The 21736-nt window shown below is 37.8% G+C and overlaps 2 protein-coding genes across 2 annotated transcripts in view; one reads left to right on the top strand and one right to left on the bottom strand.

Annotated features, from left to right (window-relative positions):
* LOC129188326 (homer protein homolog 3-like) overlaps window positions 1-6489 on the top strand; it is a 60577-nt gene extending 54088 nt beyond the window's left edge. Inside the window, exon 9 of the mRNA XM_054788646.1 lies at window positions 2057-6489. Within this exon, the coding sequence (XP_054644621.1) occupies window positions 2057-2242 (186 nt within the window). The 3' untranslated portion in view covers window positions 2243-6489. The remainder of the gene's footprint in view (window positions 1-2056) is intronic.
* Window positions 6490-8657: 2168 nt separating this feature from the next.
* On the bottom strand, window positions 8658-13653 carry LOC129188328 (actin-related protein 2/3 complex subunit 5-like). Its single transcript, XM_054788648.1, has 4 exons — window positions 13388-13653; window positions 12392-12464; window positions 12148-12324; window positions 8658-9960 (listed from the first exon to the last, which is right to left on the bottom strand). Exons 1-4 carry the CDS (start codon window positions 13525-13527, stop codon window positions 9898-9900), a joined length of 453 nt encoding a protein of 150 aa, XP_054644623.1. The 5' UTR covers window positions 13528-13653; the 3' UTR covers window positions 8658-9897.
* Window positions 13654-21736: the final 8083 nt, after the last annotated feature.

Below are 21736 nucleotides of genomic sequence, written 5' to 3'. Positions count from 1 at the left end.
CAAAACAGTGGAACCTTGGTAAGCCGTTCCAGAAGGCCTGTCTGTCATAAGAAATAATATAAATCCAATTAATCCGTTCCAGAAAGCCAATATCAACAATCCCTGTGTGAGACATGAACACACGTCTTTCTCCCTTCTGTGCGTTGTAAAGACATACACACGATAAAAAGCAGCAGCTCATCAGTCCACGTATCGGGACACACCTATTCCGCCTACAAAGCCCGCTATTGAAACACCTCTAAAAACATGTTAGCATTTTATATTCATGCTGTAACCACGTAGCAACAGGCACCTTCATGATAACATGTAATACTTCCAGTATTTTGCTGTACTTTGGTTGTTTTAAGCTTTCTCGGAACTTCCTTTCCAGGCGCATTGATTTTTACATAGCAACATAGCAAGGAATGCTACACCAAAAAAACAGCAGCAGTGGCGGCATCTCCACCATATGGCGTTACCATTCGGTAGTGACCTGACGCGTTGTGAGCGCGGCGCTGACGTGCCATGAGTGAGTGTGCGCTTGAAGCTAACCGGTGTGGTGTGCCAAGGTGTCACTCCACCAGTAAAGTAGTTCTTTGGTGCACCAACGTTAATAACAATAATAATAGCAATGTCGCTGTAGCTTGGCTAATATGCACATCACATGATGCAAATGGAGCGTTGTTAGAGGTTTCTTCAGAAGGCTTTATAGGCGGAATAGTTGCATCCCATTACCTGCATTTTTAGCTGTCTCTTTTTAGCTGTTTTTATATCTTTCGAACGCACAGAAAAGAGAAAGACGTGTGTTCATGTCTCACATAAGGATTTTGGATGATGGGAAAAATTCCAAAAAGAAAGTGCAGTTTTCCTTACCACATGGCTTCAAAGTAAATCACATTTCTCATCTGTAGAGGGAGCCCTGGATCAATAATAATAATAAAAACAACAACAACAACAACAACAACCTCAAACGCCTTCAGTTTGTCATGTTTTGCATTTGCTGAGTAGTAGTGGCCTCTGCTGGCACAAGTGGTAATTATCACGTGCTGGCACATCACAATTCTACAGTATTGTCTATTGTCAAAGGATTTGAGTAGTTGTTTTCAGAACTCAATACATAAATTATTTTACCGTATTTAGTCTGTACCAGTTTCTAAAAAAAAAAAAAGATATCAGAAGCTCAGAATAGACTTCAAGGACAAAAGAAATTGAACAACTTTGCATGTTAATGAGGGAAATACAGCCAATGCATACTGGATAGCCTTTCTGAATTATTAGCATTTTTAGTCTTGGTGTCAGTTGTGATTTCTGTATATTCCTGTTTAACCTTTGCTGTCTTTGTGTTTATTTCATCAACTATTCATTGATGCATTCAGCATAGTTGCCTCATAAAGCCCACAGTTACTCATTTGAATTTCTATTAGAAATAGAGGATGAGCAGCAACTAGGATGAAGCTATAACCTTTACAGGTGAATTTAATTTAACCTTCTGTAAACTTGGGAATCCACATGTCCGACTCGTCAATGTTTCCGCACTTTTTGCACGACTTGCTGTTTGTTAACCAGGAGCTGAAAGGCAAAATTAACAACGCAATCATGGAATTTGCACAACCGGCCATGACACATTTGCAAAAAGTGAGTCAAAAACATGTTGCTTTTTTTTGGCCGTTTTTTTAATGTCATAAACAAGACGGAGCCGCCTGTGCGTGCTTTTAGTTGGGGAAGGGACCCGCTCGCTCGCTCATTGAGTGATACGTGCTTTCATTTCAGAGTCTCCAAATGTTTTTTCACTCGATTCGTCACTAGTCGCTAGAGGGAAAAGATTGGCAATTCATTTTATTTTCGTTTGAATTGTCTTTTGTCATTATTATCATGTTTTCACTTATAGTATGACTATCTGTGTAAGTGCTCTATAAATACATTTTGTGTTTTACTGCCAATAATGAGTTGTACTTCAAGTACAATGTCATTCCTGTTACTTGTTAACAGTGTAAGGGTAGCCAAAACGAAGTAGGTGTTATGTCTGTGGATGAGTGCCGCCGTGATGCTGCAATAATGGCCGCCCGTTTGTCTGCAGGACCTTGAGAGGCGAAACACAGAGCTGGAAGGTCAAGTTCAGAACGCTGAAAAGACACTGGCCTCCAGCAGGGACGAGCGGGAGAAGGCGGAGGTCGAGGTCCAACACATCCTCGAGGCCCTCGATGTCAAAATTTGCGACCTGAATGACCTGAGACAAAGTCTGGCCAATCTGATCGATAAGTAGTCCCGATTGCAGGCGGGCTGCATCTCCACAGTCGAGGCGTGGTCACATTCATCTGTCTTCACCGGCAGAACCTTGAAGGTGCATTGCATAGAATAAAACAAGTGATCTCTATATTCTTACATATACAGTACATGGCGCAACGTTCAATTACCTTCAACAATATGATCTGATTTGTAACTTAGGCTGCGTTCACGCTTTTGGTTTGGTTTGGTTTGGTACTCTGGTCCGGAGAATCTGAATTGAAAAAAGGTCCTCGGTGTGCACTTTGGTACAGTTTGCTCAGCAGTCACATTGGTAGTTTTGTCATGGGACCAAAGGCTGCACATTAGGGGTGGTCCATACTGCAAATTTTGGTGTCACCCTGACACCAACTAAATACAGGGAGAGTGTTTTTGGTGCCGTACATTTTATTTGAAATATTTCAAGCTCATTGAATGAGTTTGTGATTTTGCCTTTAATTTACTGATCATGATGATCATAATATATAACAGAATAAAACACAGTTGACAGACAATTTAGGCACACAAAAATGCCAACAAACTTGACTTGCAAACAGTTTAACAAGTACAGGTACAGGTAACAAGTAACAGTAATCCCTCGCTACTTGGCGCTCTAAATTTTGCGGCTTCACTCTATCATGTTTTTTTGGAAAATGTATTAATTCATATATCATGCTGTTTTGTAGTTATGTGCGGCCTATTTTCCGTGAAAAAATATCCATATTTAACCAAATTGTACATATGCTTTGCCTAAATTAAGCAATTTCAAGCATACAAATGTCTGAATAACTCAAATATAAATATAAGGCATTCAAAGATGCTGCGATGATATGTACTTTTCTACAGTGGTCACTAGGTGTCAGCAATGTTACTGTAATATTTGGTGAGACACACAAGCACCAGACTTGATCACAGGAACAACAGACGTTTATTGTAGGTTTGAATGATCTCACGACAGGCACAAAAGTCCATAACAATATTGCGACCGTAATATACTGCAAGGTAAAACTCAACTCTGAACCCTCGACATCACTTCTTGCCCTCCCCCACTCAGCTACCCGAGCACTGGAACACATTTACAGCAACACACACGAGCATGAGTCTTATTTATGTCTTAAATGGCTTATTGACTCTTATTATGTCTACTGTGTTGGGCAATATGAGTGTAAAGGTGACTATAGGGTTGTTAGTTCATGTTTAGAGGGCTCTAGTAACCATTGGGGTCTAATAGTCATCGTTTCTGAAAAACGGCTGTCGAAACAAAAACGTCAAGCCAGCATTTTCAGGTTTTCCCACTCTGGAAGCCGTTTTCAAAAATAAGCTGTTCCAGGTCACCCAGATGCCGTTCCCGTGTGGATGAGAGGCTGAAACGATAAAATACTTTGACCTGAAAACTTTTCCGTGTGCATAGCAACCTCAGTCTGTCATAAGCGATTTTTCTTAAAGAAGTTTCTTTCACCATTTCCGGTAATAGTTTACTTAAATATACTTACATTAATGAAATTCTTTGGATGATGATGCACATGTGCCTTTGGCACTAAATAATCAATACCAAGTCATTCACCAAGAAGAGAAGTTAACAAAAGCAGACAGGTTTTATGAATAATAGCATCAGAGTTCTGAGTCATTTTAGAATCATCCTCTCCCGGACTGTGGAAATGCACCCCACTGGAGTTGGGTCAAAGGAGGGGAAAAAGCCTGACAGAACCTCTTCAGACCCACATGTATTTTTCCCTCTGCTTTATTTGGACTACTCTCCTCTCCCCTTAGTCTGTTATTCATGGCGATCGATGAAGAAGCGGCAGCAAAGATGCTGCTGAATTCCAGCAGCGGGGTGCCAGCTTTATCCCCTCCCTCTCCGGCCTCCATCCTGGTCTCCTCCCTTTCATGTTTGTGCCAAGTTTGATTTTGTTTACATTTGTTAAGTGTTCATGCAATGATCCAGTCTGACCATTGATCATGCTGGTTAGAAGAAGTGTGCAGAGAAGCAGTTTCCACACAAGAGCACTGGTGTAATGTGAAACTGTTTTTGTGTGTGCGTGTGCGTGTGCGTGTGCGTGTGTGTGTGTGTGTGTGTGTGTGTGTGTGTGTGTGTGTGTGTGTGCTCCATATAAGAAGCACAACTCGTATTAGTTTACTACATGGGTACTTTGGGGAAAAAAAAAAAAAAACCTAAACAAAATGAACAAAGAAACAGCTTTGTACCTCCTGATTATTTAGTCTGTATTTGACAAACAGCACATGATGCATTGAACTTGTCGAAATGTGATTTCATTAAGCTTGTAGAAGAATCTAGCACCTGTAGGATGCAATTTAACCATGTTTTATGATAAACCTTTTAAAGGAAGGAGGCGTTTATGATTACGAGTACTATTTCTTTATGGTCAGAATGCTAATTCGCCGATTATATTGCCCCATTTACAAGTTTCACTGTGATTTCAGCACGATCAGCTATATTTCATCATTCCACCGACTTATTTCACTATCTGGCAGTTCGGACCTCAGCAGCCACATGCAAGCCTCTTTGAATTAGCAATATGTTTGTAGTCGGCAGAAGTTATTTATTTAGCAAGACATGACGTGTGATAATGGTTGTAAGCCTGAGAACCACACTTGCACAGAGCACAAAAATGCTCGTACTAAATAGCACAATTTCAGGGGTGTCCAAAGTGCAGCCCAGGGGCCATTTGTGGCCCGTAGCTGTTTTTTTTATTGGCCCGCGGCACATTCTAAATATACAATTTAACAAGAAAACAAAAAAAACCCTGAAAAATCAGCAATAATTTTACAAGAATAAAGTCAAAATATAACGGTTCTAATTTTAAGAGAATAGCGTCGTAATTTTGTGAGTAAAAATAACGTCATTTTAGTTTGAAATATTAATATCGAAATAATATTTTTTTTAAGTTGTAATATTATGAGAAACAAGCTAAATGAATGAAGTTGGAATTTTTTCAAAATTTGATTGCTAAAAAAGTTACAATGTTACGAGAATAAAGTCACATTAAGAGAAACAAACAAAGTTGTCATTTTTTGGGAAATTAGGTTGGGGAAAAGTTATGATATTATGGGAATAAAGTCAAAATATGGGAATAAAATCATAATATTACGAAAAGAAAATCTATGGAGATTATTCAAGAAAAAACCCCCAGCAGAAATGGAAAAAACTGCTTTAATTTTATGAGCATAAAGTCCAAATATTTAGAGAAACAAGTCATATTCTAAGAAGAACAAAAGCTTTATGAGAACAAACTCATAATATTATGAGGAAAATGTTTAGTAGCATACCGTTGAAATATTAAAGAAAAAAATACTTTATTTTGAAAAGTCATATTATGAGAAACAAACACAACGAAATAAAGCCATGTTTTGGAAAATTAGGTTGGGGAAAACGTTGTAATATTATGGGAAATGAAGTCATATTATTACGAAAATTACATTAACCAAAAGTGTTTTTAAGAAGAAAGTTAAAATATTTGTAAACTGAAATTTTAAAAATCAGCAAAAATTGAGAAAAGACCGAAGTTTGTACTAATAAAACACTTCTTTCCATCTATATTACAAAGATGAGATGCAGGTTTTTCTTGAAATATCTCGAACGTCTTAGCATATCTACATCTGTTGGTGTACAAAATATCAAAGTGGCCCTCGGTGGGTAAAAGTTTGGACACCCCTGTACTATTTCATTTCCAAGATACACACGAAAATCCATTTTTCCTCCTTATTTCTACTTGTGACATTTCTTAGAGTTCCTGATTGCTGACATGCAACAAATTTGGATGGGAATCCTTCTGCACGTATTATTTTGTAGGTTTTACCGTTCTTGTGCATCAAAGGTGAAATCCGTCCAAGCTGGTATTTTTACCATCTGTGAAACTGCTTTGTTTGACCACTTATAGTACGGTACTTATTTTTTGGTGCTTGTTACACTCTGGAGTAAGTCCTTGAAGTATCTCAACAACAGAACACAGAACCAAAGAAGTGTTATCACCTAAACTGGAATTAGCACATCACCTTCTCCTAAATTACCTTCTTTTGACTGCATTTTACTTGACCTTTTACATAAATGCTTCAGTTAGCTCGTAACAGTATTGATAGATTTTTTTAAAATGGCAAACTGCGAAAACTGGTAATGGCTTTTTCGAGGCCACAGCCCAGAGTGAATTGAAAGTTGGGTTTATATGAAAGATTGAGCTTATATTTGTAAAGAAGTCTTGAAGCATTAAAATTCAGCCATGCTTTGACACAGCTCGATTCTTTCTGGTCATTTTGCATACTTTGGATATTTAAACCCGTACAGGTATCAGGTGTACTGTAGAAATGAAAAGTGGGTAAGCCTATTCAGGAGTCAAAATGCGTGCGAAGGCTTTTTCCCCCCTGACTAAAAATCAAAGTTTAAGTCACATCAGTCAAAAAAAAGCAACACAAAGTGGAAAAAACATATATACAGTAGTTGTCCCTTGCTACATCGCGCTTCGAAGATTGCGCCCTCACTCTATTGCGGTTTTAAAAAAAGAATTCATGAATGATCGCTGTTTCATGGTTGACTATGGTCTATTATCAGTATAAAAATAAAAGGCATATTTAAGCAAATTGTACTTATTCTTGGCCTAAATTAAGCATTTTGAAGCAACTGAAAAAATAGTGTTCACTTGCTCTGTCGCGGTTCACCTTTTGCTGATTTGCTGTTTCGCGCGATTTTTTTTGTGCTTCTTTTCTTTTTTTTTATTACCGCTATTAAATACAGGCCGAGCCTGGCCCTTTAAGAACAATTGCATTATGGCAATTGTTCTTGTAAATGAGTCTTCGGTTCGAGGAGTACTGCAGCAATATGTCTTAACAAGGATACAAAAAAGCTACAGTTCTGCGGAACGGTGCCGGGACGAAAGGACACGGTCACAGGAGTGAAATAGGTGTGTGTGACTTAAAAATTTCTTGTGTCCGACCTGTAGGTTGATCATCAAAATTCAAACCAAGGTTTCACCTTTGTGTTTAAACAAGAGAGAAATGTGAGAAAATGTTATTGCCTGTCTGAGAAAAGTGCAAAAGAATATGGTGAGGGGTTTTACAGCCTTAAAACATATATAATAATTGTAAAAAAAAAATAAAGAAATGAAGTTGGGTACTTCGCGGATTTCACTTATTGCGGGCTATTTTGGGACACTATCCCCGCGATAAACAATGAAACACTGTGCAAAGCAAAAGAAGCATTGCATTACATTGGCCACGAGGTGTCGGTGTTTGGTGAGACACGGGCCACACTCTACTCATCTGTCCGCCCGCCATTAAGGTCCGCTAGGGAATACATTTACTGTGACACCCACAAACGGGGGTTTATTTACGTCTTACATGGCGTATTTACTCTTGTAGGTAAAACGAGTGTAAAGCCATTTAAAGCCGCCATTACAATACATTGATGAGGCAATAGCCACCGCGAGAAGTACGCTGTCCAGAAAAAAACAAGGACCTGCTAACGTGTGAGTCGATATCTTATTTATGTCTAATATGGCTTCTTTTCTTTGACTATATCTATTATATTGGGTAATAAGAGTGTGAAGGTGACAATATGGGTGTTGTTTTAAGTCTAGAGGGCTCTATTAATGCTCAAACTGTGTTTAGAGGATTGTAAGGGGGGGGGCTCAATTAGGCGCAATAACATAACAAAACAGCGAGTCCGACAACTTAAAGGTAAGCAAGTTCTCACTTTTTTGGGAACGCGATTTCTGTTAACAACAGCACAAAGTGTGCGTTCTGTGTTTGCAATCACTAATTATGGCAGACTTTGTGAAAGCCGCCGCCGATGACTACTTTTTGGAAAAATGAGAATCCAGAACATTATATTTTTTAACCTGAATATACGGGGGATGAGCTACAGATTTTAGAAGCTGACCAGGCAAGAAGAGTGAGACGTCGGAGGAGATGGCGTCTGAGAGAGTCAGCACCGGCATGACTTGGTGGTGTCAGTGTGGACCTTGTCAAGCCATGCAGACAGAACTGGAGTGTTTCTGCTGCAGAGTGGCACACCGTGTTACCATTGATGGAAAGGCTTCATGTATCTGACGAGGAGGACACTGCTCCAACAGACTGCATCATATTTCCCGGGGACCAGTGGAAAAACGAGCTACTGGCCTCAAATGGGCCACCTTGGGCTGCACCCATTTGACTGACAAGAAGGTATGTCCGATATCTTTTATTAGGGAACCTTGGTTAGCATTTTAAATTCATTCCAGGTCAGACTCAACCAAAATGGGCGCAAACCGAATACATTTTTCCCTTATCTATAATGTAAATCTTAAAAATGTTTATAGTTTACATTTTTTGTATAGTTTTACAATTATAATTTTACATGCAGAAAAAAATGACATGTGAAATTAAGCCTGACTTCAGTGGTATGAGAATAAAAATGCAACTTTAACCAGCATTCACACCATTTATTTTGTCAAAAAAAGCACAAACATAAAAAAGGTATTCCATAAGGCAGTTTTGTACATCAGTTTGGTATGTTGCCTTGACTCCTTGCCCTGCGATGTGAAATACATGAAACAGAAGAAGACAAGCGCGCTTCTTTTTGTTGTCATGTAACTGTGTAGCAGTTACTGCATTAGAAAACGGGTCTAATGTTGGGATGCATCACCACTGACGACTACATGAACCATTAGAGGTCAACCGGGAGTAAAAAGTCAACCGAAAGTGAAGCTTTGGTGGAACAATGAGGGAACTTCACACAGTCAGGATCAGGAAAATAACCGTATGCAGGGAATGATCAGATTGCTGCTCTTGCATCGTTTTCTAGTGATGAGAAGATCTAAGATGTCTAATACACAACGGCATGTAAAAAGACATGAAATCAAATTGTTTTATTTGGCAACAGATGATATCTACCTCATCAGGTAGACCGTTTCCCCTTCTAATTGTGAATATGTGACATACTGACTATTCATACTGTTGTTTCAACTTAAATACAGAACACACAAGACACATTGGAGTAAATACCCCCCAATTTTAACCTATATACTTTTAAACTGACAAATAGTCTCTGCATAAAGACGCAGACCAGATATTTATTATCGAATATTGGTCTCTCCTTTTAAGCAGGAATGCTTATTTTCTCTAAATAGGTTTAAAATGTTGAATAAAGTAGGGATTTGGTCATCAACTAAAGCATTAATTTCTGTTGAAAAATGAAAGAGGAACTAGGAACTCATTAGTCATCCTTAAAGAGCTCCTATAAACAGTACCAGCAAGCAGAACAAGATGATAGAAGGGAAAACCATTTGATATGGGGCTGGGGCTGGGGGAGGGGGAGGGGGGGTCCAGGTCCAGCATGCTCGCTGGAAGACTGCAGCTTGCCTCCTATACTACGCCAAGATAAAAGAGCTGTGTGCTTCAGGTACTGAGTTTAGGAGCACTTAGCGGATGTTGTTTGCGGGGATGGGTGTGCACTTAGTGATGATCATGATTTTGATCTGGCTGAGATCAAACATGAGGATAAATGTGCCAAACTCTTTACACCTAATGTGACCCAGATAAGACTGATTTAGTCGAGCAACTTGATGTGACACAATCCCATTTGCGTTTCCTTTTAGTCCATATGCCATCTGTTATGCTGTGCGGGTCTATCCAACATGTGGAGTTGACGGTGCCTGTGCTCCTCGTTTAAACCGTCTTCCTCGCTGTCAGAACTCGTACGATGCTGCCCACTCCTCCGACTGCCAGCGCCTGCAAACCCAAACACGCACAAAACAATAGTGTGTGTTGCACACAGTTCTTAGGAGAACATTCGCATCATGGTAAATTAGCATTAAGAAGGATGGGCAAAAAAAGGGACAAGTCACCCTGTCGATTGTTCATTCAATTATTATTATTATTATTAACCTTTATTTAACCAGATAAAAACCCATTGAGATCAGGATCTCTTTTACAAGGGTGACCTGGCCAAGAGGTTAGCAGCACACGTCACAAGGGATAAAATATACAAATCTAAAAGATTACATACAATGTATATTAACAAACATACTTTGTAAAATGCAAGTGATTAGTAATAAAATCCATAAAAAGCTATTTAAAACAAAGGCACTGTTCTGTGGTCTCACGCTCTTTGCCAATTCACACTGCTTATCCTGCTCAGTGTCACGGGTGAGCTGGAGTCTATCCCAGCTCACTTTGGGTGAGAGTGGCTGGAATACAAACGTCAACTCGGAACCAGCACCTATTGTATATACAATAGATCTCTGCCGATTCGCATATTTCTGTCTTTAAATTGTAAATAATGAGATTTTCTAATTCGTATGAGAACGTCAGTGTTTTGATGGCGCTATCTGCAGGAGGAAAAAAAAAAAAAGACTGCTTATGAATCCAGCAGAGGGCGCCGTCTCAAGGCACATCAGTTAAGATTTTCCAGCAGGAAGATGCTTTGCCAAGATGTGACATTGTGTAACTGCACGTGTTTGAAGTACAATACTGTATACTGCTGGGGTGTCCAAACTTTTGCCAAGGGCCACATACTGAAAAATGAATGAATACAAGGGCCACTTTGATATTTTAGAAACCAAAACATGTAGATATGCTATGTATTTCAAGAAAAAAACTGCATCTCAGCTTTGTGATATAGGTGAAAAAGCCATGGCCATCAACTTCTGTCTTTGCTTTTTTCCCACATTTTTGTTGTTTTATTATACATTTTTCAAATATTTCAACCTTCCTATTAAATAATCTTCATAAATTTAATTTTTGGGGTTATTCCCATAATATTTTGACTTTATTCCCATATTATTATAACTTTTTCCCCAACCTAATTTTCCCAAAAAATATTTTTTTGTTTGTTTCTCACATTGGGACTTTTTTAATATGTCAACACAGTGCTACTAAAATGAAATTAGTTTTCCACATTATATTATGAGTTTACTTAGTAAAATTGTGGATTTTTTCCTCTTAATATTTTCACACTCTCTCGTAAAATTACAGCAGTTTTTTACATGCCTGTTCTTTTTTTTTCCTTCCCAAATATTTCAACTTTGTTCTTGTAAATATTCTTCTCATAATCATGACTTTTCCAAAATATTTGGACACTATTCTCATCACCTAACTTTTTCCATAACCTAATTTTCCCATAATTACAACTTTGTTATTTTATGTTTAATCATATTAGCACTTTAATAAAATAACATCTTTTTTTCAATTTCAAAATGATGTTATCTTTCCTCATAATGTTATTCTTGTAAAATTACAACTTTCTCGTTTATAGTACAACTTTTTTCATTTTATCTTTTTACTATCAGTGTAAAATTACTGCTTGTTTTTTCCATTTTTGTTGTTTTTCAAGTTTTGTTGTTAAATTATAGTTTTAGAAAGTGCCGCAGGTAAATAAAAAAAACAGCTGCTGTCCACACCCCTGGTGTACTGTATGTCTTCTATTTCTGATGCGTAAAACTGAATTTAAAATGTGTTTAATAACGTTGAAAGACATATAGAGATTGTAGTATGACAAGATGTTATTAGGGCCTTTCATGGGTGTGTCCACTACTTGCGTTTTTCACCATTCCCATGGAGTCTTGGAAGGTAACCCCTGCGAATAGCGGGGGATCTACTATAGACAATTGAGTGACACATTGAGCTCCCTCTGTGTTGCCTGACATTTCTATTATAGAACTACATTATGTCGTCAGTTCAGGCTTTGAGATATAACCTGAGCCTTTATGGGGGTGTCCACAATTTTATGGGTGCACCAACACACAAATAGGCCAATCATCTTGAAAAAATATGATGAGACAGTGCACATTAGTGATGTGTAAAAAAATAAAATATACTACTCCAAACCAAAGGTGACTGAGAACCACTGCATTAGGACGTGAGATACAAAAACCAAATATTTCCTAATTCCTGTGTGATCACGTATTCAAAACATACCTTTTCATGCCACTGCAGGAGGACGGCGCTGCTGTTTTCTGACGGCCTCTCGAAGCCTTTGTAGATATATTTCATCAACAGGTCCACGCCGTTCTTGTCCAGCGACTGCACACCTTTCTCGATGTCGCTGCTCTTGAAAGCGCTGAGCACCTTCAGCACCAAGCCCTCTGCTCGGTCCTGGTGACAACGCAGACAAATGTAGGAAGATGTCCACGTGTAACAACAACAAAAAAAACACACACACCTTGACGTTCTGATTCTTCGTGTTGATTGGTGGGTTCTTGAGGACAGCGTGAAGAGCTGCCATGTTGTCTCCTGTACAGGGGTGCCCGTTAAGGACTAAATACAATGATTGATCACATAGACAGCAACCCCAAAAAAAACACCAAAAAATATAATGAATCAGTGATATAAATAATATAAATAATAATAAGTGATATAAACTCACCAGAAAACAAGTTGATATTATGATACAGTACAGAGCTACACTACAATCACAATAAAAGTTGTTTACACTGCATATTGTACACAACTGTGAACTTGAACAAAATGAAAGACCGATTTCTGTTTTGTGTTCAACTATATCCTATGGTTACAATGTAAAGACAATCACTTTGCACTACGCTGATCAGCCCGTATAAAGACCAATAAACAGTCAACTAAGTAAGTGTTTTCGACATAAATGAAAACCCGTTTAAAAGAACAACTTGAAAAGCAACGGATGTCACGTTTGATAGGCTGAAACGTCGAAGTGGGCGGTGCAGAGCTCCTACAACAAGGAAGTGCTGCACTTCCTTTCCTTATAAGGCCTATAAATCCTAAACTCGAGATTTGCTTAGTTGCAACATGTAATGAAGCAAAACAGATTACGGGAGCATTCATAGCACACAGAACATTACAACGTAAAGATTGCGTTCAATCACATGTCGACAATTAATGGTATAAACGTGGAAAGTGTGCAGTAAAATGAAGGGAAAAGGCTAGCTTGCGGAGCATTTAGATAAACCATGCCAGCCTGTTCTTATTTGGGAGCAGAAATCCCAGGAATGTTTCTGTCAGGCAAGTCTGGGCAGTGACTGGCCTCATTGTAAACGCCCCAGTAGGAGGCGAGTGTAGCCGCCCAAACACGCACAAATTATTCGGCTAAATATTGTCCAGCCAAACTCAACACAGTACTGTAACCGTTTATACAACAGACCTTACATGCTAACATAAATCAGGCTAATAATGCAAAGGATATTGTCTGATGAGGGAGTCCACCTCCGTCTCGTCGGGTCCCAGCTGGTTCTCCCCTCCGTCCTCCTCGTCTACAAATTTGTTCTCGTCGTACTCATCCACGTCCACTCGCCTGAAGCGAGCGGACATAACGTTCTTCGACATCTCGGCAAAAGAAAGTGGCGAGTAACTGAAATCAACGACCGCTAACGTTTAAGCTCAATTTCCGGCCTTTTCACAGTCAACTGGCAAGCAGGAAGCTTCCTGACGTCCTCTCCTTCCTTGTGTGGCTTTTGGTTCCGCATTTACGCCATTGCCGCCTGGCGGCCAAAGCGCGAAACTGCATGCAGTAGTCGCTATGAACACTAGAGGGAAATCACACCTAAGAAATATGGAAATAGCGATAGACTGTATTGTACACAAGCCATGTACAAGTGTATACCGTATATACGGTATATCTATGTGTAGATATACATACTGTATATGTGTACAGTGTATATGTATCCCCAGGAGACTGGCCTACTTATATCTATATATATATATATATCTATATATATGTGTGTGTGTGTGTGTGTGTGTGCATCTTTTCTAGTATAATTAGGATAAACTTTAGCCTTCGCTCTTTTTTCCCATTTTTGCTGTTTTTTTTTTAATTTTCAAAATATTTCAACCTTCCTCTGAAATAATCTTTATACATTTTCCTCTTGTAATATCATGACTTTATTGCCAAAATATTTTGACTTAATCCCATAACATTGTAACTTTTCCCCAACCTAATTTTCTAAAAATCACAACTTTATTTTGTTTGTTTCATATATTATGACCTAAAAACAATAATATATATTTTCTTTAATATTTCAACTCTATGCTACTAAAATGACTTTGTTTTTCCTCATAATATTATATTTTATTCCCGTAAAATGTTTTCATTTTCATTAGAATGCAGCACTTTTTCTCTTAATATTGTGACTTTATTCTTGTAAAATTATTGTAGTTTCTTACATTTCTGCTCTATTTTTTTTTTCAACCATTTCAACTTTTTTCTTGAACATTTTCTCCGCTAAATTTCGTTCTCATAATATTTTGGGTTCATTCCCATAATATTTTAAACTTTTTCCCCAACCTAATTTTCCAAAAATTACAACTTTATTTTGTTTCGTTTGTTTCTCATCATATCGTGACTTAAAAAAACAACATCTTTTTTTCTTTAAGACTTCAACTTTATGCTACTGAAATGACGTTATTGTTCCTGATAATATTATAACGTTATTCATGTAAAATTACTGTTAAATTTTCAAATTTTTCCTGTTTTTTTTTCTTAGTTTTTGTGAAGTTACACTTTTGGAAATTGCCATGCACCAGTAAAAAAAAACAGCCACAGGCATTGATCTCCCATGATCGACGCAATAACATATGTATTTTTTTCTCTAATGTTGTGTGATTCATTTACCGTAACATATGCATCTATAAGTTAATGTTAATGCTGCAATATCATCCGTGAATGAAATGATAATGTTGTGATCAATGCCTGTTATTTTGCTATTACTAGTTTTTCTGGCTATAATCTAGCATTATTAATCACACCGGTTCCAACATTGAGCAGTTTTCTGATTCACAGTTACACTTAAGTTGCTTGCTCTGTTAAAAAAAAAAATCTTAATTGTTATTTGGGTCTTAGTAAATAATGTCTACCCACTGGAGGAAGTGTTTACAAACTCTATCATTCAGTATGATGGGGCCCAGTTGCAGCTGCTCCTGTGAGAATAGTGCGGGTCCATCTGCTGCGATCCAAACAGATGCTCCCTACCGGTGTTTTCAAACTTTTTGGGACCACGGAACCCTCATAGGAGACAAGATTTTCCAAGGAATCCGCTATAATCCTGTAACCAACTAAAAAATAAAACCAAATCTGCCATTTTGCACTTGACGCCCTATAGGAATTATCCATATTTCCAGGAACACTGAAACAGTAACGGTAACTTTTGCAAGCACCTGAATACGCGTGACACATTTTGGCCTTGCCTCATTGTTCCCAATCAAGCCCATATACTGTAACTTGCCGTCATTTTTCCGAAGCTTAGCCAGTTTGGCTTGTGCATCCCTTGATGAAGTGGCTGGATTTACCGTAAGTATTTGTCCATTGTGCTATTTAGATCAGCAGCACTGAGTGTGTCCCCAGCAAAGTGAGCGATTTACCCGGTGCGTCACCGCAATGTCGGCGTTTTAAATTCACTCAACCTAATACAGGTGTGTCCAAAGTGCGGCCTGGGGGCCATTTGCGGCCCACTGCTGTTTTTTATTGGCGTGTGACACATTCTGATGACATAATTTATAAATAAAATGTAAAAAAACTCATCAACAACAACAGCAAAAATGGACAAATCAGCAGTAAAAAGTCAAACTATTAAGAGGAAATGTATTATTCATTTTATTATTCATTTTACAAGAATTTATAAGGAAAACTAACATCAATTCAGTAGCATAAAGTTGAAATATTAAAGAAAAAATAATAAAAAAAAAATTTAAGTCATAAAATTATGAAAAACAAACAAATTAACATTCCTCCCACATTCCAAAAACATGCCTGTTAGGTTAATTGGCAACTCCAAAATTGTCCATAGTTGTGAATGTGAGTGTGAATGGTTGTTTGTCTATATGTGCCCTGTGATTGGCTGTCGACCAGTCCAGGGTGTACCCCGCAGCTTGGATAGGCTCCAGCATACCCCTGCTACCCTAAAGAGGATAAGCGGCATAGAAAATAGATGGATGGAAACAAATTAACGAATAAAGTTCTAATTTTTGGAAAATTTGTGTGCAGAAAAAGTTATATTGTTCCAAGAATAAAGTCAAAATAGAATGGCAATAAAGTCATAATTATGAGAAGAAAATTTACAAGAAGAAAGTTAGTTGGAAAATGTAAAAAACAATAACAGCAGAAATGGAAAAAACGACAACTGTAATTTTACAAGAATAAAGTCAAAATATGAAATATGAAAAAAAAAGATTTTACTCAAATAAACTTGCAATATTATGAGGAAATAGCACAGAATTGAAATATTACAGAGAAAATATGTTATTTTCTGAATAAGTCCTAGTATTATGAGACGCAAACAAAACAAATTCAAGTTGTAATTTTTGCAAAATGAAGTCGGGGGGGAAAACGTTATAACGTTGCGGGAATAAAGTCAAAACATTATGGGAATGAAGACATAATATTGTGACAGGAAAGTTTACAAAGAAAGAAGTTGAAATATTTGGAAACAACAACGAAAATGGGCGGAAAAGGAGCAATGACCGAAGTTCATACTAATAATAGGCTTTTTCACCTTTTCGGCAAAGCTGAGATGCAGTTTTTTCTTGAAATAAATAGAACTTCTTAGCATACCGACATGCGTTGCATTAAGAGCATGTAACGTTCAGTATGTGGCCCTCAGTGGAAAGAGTTTGGAACCCCCCGCCCGAATGTGAGTGAGACTTTTGAGTGCATTTTTAAGCATACGCCATAACTTTAAAAAAAATTGCAAGCCCCCAGACCAACGGAGGTCCCCGGACCTCAGTTTATGAATCCCTTCTCCATACATCCTGAGTAATGTCTGCTGTGACTTCCTATTGGGAGAAAATGAGTTGGGAATGGGAAATTTCCATGTTAGTAGTCTTGTCTGTGTGTGTGTGTGTGTTGATTCATGGTGTGCGACTCAGGGTGGAAATATTTCTTTCTTGACTGGTCAGGGCTGGGTGGTCTTTGGTGATTCCTGAAATCTTTACGTCAGCAGGGATTTTCGGATTTTCCTGCTTCGGTGAGTGAGTGAAAGTGCATGTTTGTCATTGCAGGAAGTGGGGAAAAACTTTCCATGTCGAACTTCAGCCTAGTGAACTTTGGAAGACTCTCAAAGAGGGCTTAAAGTGGATTTGAAAAAATGCTAGGATACAAAGACCACAGTAAATAGTAATATTAATCTGTAATGGTTTGATTTACTGTAACATTTGTTGTTACGGCAACAGAAGCAAATGGTTTTTCGGGGTGGAATTTTTAATTTCCTTATCTGACCCGTCTAGACTCTTGCCCCAGGGAGAGAAAAGTTAATATTGCATGGATTCAATGGCAGTCGTCATGTAATATTCAACACACACATGCACACGCAATCTGGTGTGTTCTCAGATCAGGCACACACACACACACACACACACACACACACACACTACAGTGTTGCGTGCATGGGTCGTGAACGTCCTCAGTGAGAGCTTTGAAGAGTGTCTCAGCCCATCAGTGCTATGTGTGACTCAACACATGAAAAGGTGAGGATACAGGCGCATACATGACGCCGCACGTGAACGTGCCCTGAAGGAATACAGTATGCAGATCATTTCCTCTCATGCACCGTGCACACCAGGATAGACAGACTCGACAAATTGTCAGATAATTAAACGCCGCAAGAAGCTTTGGGCAAGGTGCTCTTCGTGACAGAAGAAGTGAGGAAGACCTCTGCAAAATACCTTAAGCACATAATTATTACTTTTGCATGAGGAGAATTCCACCTCATTAAATTAGGGAATGTCATGACTTGGCTTGGAGACACTCAGGGTGGTTTCTTCTGTTTGTGGAGGCTGTGCTGTACGTGTGTTTGTTGTTTTGTCCTATCTCTGTGTCAACCCGGAATATTTCTCATGCATTTTTAAACCGCATCAACCTATCATACTTCTTAGGTCCAGAAAGTACAGAGTTGTCAATCTTGGAAGACATATCTTTATTTTAAAACCTTTAAAGCCTTTACTATTACTAGAGTACACCTTTATCCACCGTCTATTTATGAATTGTGCATTTCAGTCAACATTTTTACGCCAGCTATTTATTTATATATAGTATGGATTTAAATTTTACTATTGGGGCTACGTTGGGAAAAAAAAAGATTTCTAAAATAAAGTCGTAAACTGATGAGAATAAAGTCGTACATTTACGAAAAAAGTAGTTGTAAATTTCCGAGCAAAAAAGTAATAAATTTCCAAAAATAAATAGTGATGAATGATAATGAATGAATAATGACGAGTTTATTCTCGTAAATTTACATTAAAACTGAGATTTTGGGAATAAAGTCGTAAATTTCCGAGCAAAATAGTCGTACCTTTCTGAGCAAAAAAGTCGTAAATTTCCGAGAATAAATCATGATGAATAATAATGAATGAATAATGACGACTTTATTCTTGTAAATTTACATTAAATCTAAGAATTTGGGAATAAGGTCGTACATTTCCGAGAAAAATAGTCGTAAATTTACGAGAAAAAGAAGTCCTACATTTCCGAGAATAAATAATGATGAATAATAATGAATGAATAATGATGACTTTATTCTCGTAAATTTACATTAAATCTGAGATTTTGGAAATAAAGTCGTAAATTTCCGAGCAAAATAGTCGTACCTTTCCGAGCAAAAAAGTCATAAATTTCCGAGAATAAATCATGATGAATAATAATGAATGAATAATGACGACTTTATTCTTGTAAATTTACATTAAATCTAAGAATTTGGGAATAAAGTCGTACATTTCCGAGAAAAATAGTCGTAAATTTAAGAGAAAAAGAAGTCCTACATTTCCGAGAATAAATAATGATGAATAATAATGAATGAATAATGATGACTTTATTCTCGTAAATTTACATTAAATCTGAGATTTTGGAAATAAAGTCGTAAATTTCCGAGCAAAATAGTCGTACCTTTCCGAGCAAAAAAGTCGTAAATTTCCGAGAATAAATCATGATGCATAATAATGAATGAATAATGACGACTTTATTCTCGTAAATTTACATTAAATCTGAGAATTTGGGAATAAAGTCGTACATTTCTGAGAAAAATAGTCGTAAATTTACGAGAAAAAGAAGTCCTACATTTCCGAGAATAAATAATGATGAATAATAATGAATGAATAATGATGACTTTATTCTCGTAAATTTACATTAAATCTGAGATTTTGGAAATAAAGTCGTAAATTTCCGAGCAAAATAGTCGTACCTTTCCTAGCAAAAAAGTCGTAAATTTCCGAGAATAAATCATGATGAATAATAATGAATGAATAATGACGACTTTATTCTTGTAAATTTACATTAAATCGGAGATTTTGGGAATAAAGTCATACATTTGCGAGAAAAATAGTCGTAAATTTACGAGAAAAAGAAGTCCTACATTTCTGAGAATAAATAATGATGAATAATAATGAATGAATAATGACGACTTTATTCTCGTAAATTTACATCAGATCTGAGAATTTGAGAACAAAGTCGTAAATTTCTGAGCAAAATAGTCGTACCTTTCCGAGCAAAAAAGTCGGAAATTTCTGAGAATACATAATGATGAATAATAATGAATGAATAATGTCGACTTTATTCTCGTAAATTTACATTAAATCTAAGATTTTGGGAATAAAGTCGTAAATTTCCAAGCAAAATAGTCGTACCTTTCTGAGCAAAAAAGTTGTAAATTTACGCGAATGCAGTCTGGAGCCTATTCCAGCAGACTTCGGGCAAGACACGCGGTACACCCTGGACTGGTCGCCAGTCAATCGCAAGGCAACTAAATTTGTGAGAATAAAGTCGTAAATTTACGAGAAAAAAGTTGTAAATGTACGAGAATAAACTCGTAATATTACGTGTCATCATGTCATGCGTGTCTCAGGGAAAATAGAGCATAGCTCTTCAGGAAGGTTTTATTCATAACGTGGCGGCAAAACAGAGCAGTTGAGCATTTAGCATTTAGATTAGCATGGCTAGCCCTTCTCACTTCCGCCTTCCTTGCCCCGCCCCCTCCACATGCCCAAGGCCAACATCACATAAGTCCCACATTTTCATAGCTGTCCTAGGCAATGCCTGTAAGATAAAGTTATGAGTTTTTTTCTCGTAAATGTAGGACTTTATTCTTGTAATGTTTTATATATGGGGTGCCGAAATGTAAAATTTCAATTACACTTTTTTTTAGCTATATATTTTGAATATACAGGTATTACCTCCTTTTGATCACATTTAGCTTGCTTTATTACATTTTCATTTTTCTATTTATTTTTTCTAATTATATTTAATTTATTGACTGCCAGCCATGTTTTTGGTTTTTGGGCATTTTGGCTCGACTTTCAAGACCCACAGAATGTTGAGTTTTAGGACCACATTAACTTTGAAACTGTCTAAAGAAATTTTAGACTCTCTTCTTTCATCAGGAAAACAAGTTTGTTTCTAACCGTTTTGGGTCTTTAGATATTGGCGGTAGAACATAGGGTAGTTTGATATTTTTCATGTAATCCTGCAAATTGTGTCTGTGGCTCCATGTACTGTTTTAATGTGTCAGAATCATTGCTCTGAAAAGGTTCAAGAAAACAATAAAGGTTTGCGCAGTGTTGTAAGTTAAATGCTGCTCAAGGCAAAATAAGCTTTCATGAAAAAAAAGCAACATTCATACATAAACATTAAACTACTTTCTGAATAAAATAAATGTTCATGACTTTCTTGATATGCTATGATAATATCATTATACAGCAGCTCATCATAAATGTCAGTTACGTCCTATTTTTCCACCGATTGGTTGGCCCAGTCTTGTCATTCTGCTGCCTCATAGTGTGGTTTGAGGGCTGGGACACAAAATGTGTCCTTTGGGGTCAGTTTTCAGCGTGGGACCGCCCGTTACAGTAAAACGCTCTAAGCTATTATGCCACGTGTTTCCAAAGTACGGTCCAGGGGTCATTTGCGGGCCGCAGCACATTCTAAAAATACAATTAAACAAGAAAACGTTATGACGTGGCATGGTGTTTTGTTGGCGATGACCCCAGGATGCAGAGGCGGGAACCCAGTGCAGGTAAAAAGGCTTTAATTCTAAAGCAGGGGTGTCAAACTCAATTTCACTGGGAGCCAGTGGAGGTAGAGTCTGGGTGAGGCTGGGCCGCATCAAGTATTGGGAGTAGGGCTGGGAATCTCAGGGTACCTCACGAAACGACACATCCATGTGATGACACCACTGTTAGTTCAGTGTTGGTGTTTGCTTGCCCCTCCCGGTAAGTATGGAAGTAACACTGAGCTTGTCCGGATGTTGCGGGCTGCAGTTACACTGCTCTTTGATGTCTAGTCGCGGGCAGCGAGATATGATTTGGTGGGCCACAAATGGCCCGCGGGCCGCGGGTTTGTGACCCCTGTTCTAAAGTTTGCAGAGTAGGAAAAAGGGAATCTTGCAGAAGGCACGTACAACAAAGATGCAGGCCGGCAACAGATGTGTAGCAAGCGAAAAACAAACATACAGCAAGCATGGCAAAAACGCCACCGGTTGAACTACTCACAGGCAACTCAAATTAGAAAGTGACGGCACAGAACAGAACAGAACAACACAGGAAGTATAACAAAATA

This window comes from Dunckerocampus dactyliophorus, chromosome 10, assembly GCF_027744805.1.
Source record: "Dunckerocampus dactyliophorus isolate RoL2022-P2 chromosome 10, RoL_Ddac_1.1, whole genome shotgun sequence".
In the NCBI taxonomy this organism is placed as follows: domain Eukaryota; kingdom Metazoa; phylum Chordata; class Actinopteri; order Syngnathiformes; family Syngnathidae; genus Dunckerocampus; species Dunckerocampus dactyliophorus.
Note: the sequence above shows the minus strand (reverse complement) of the source record. Positions and strands in the feature narration are given on the sequence as shown.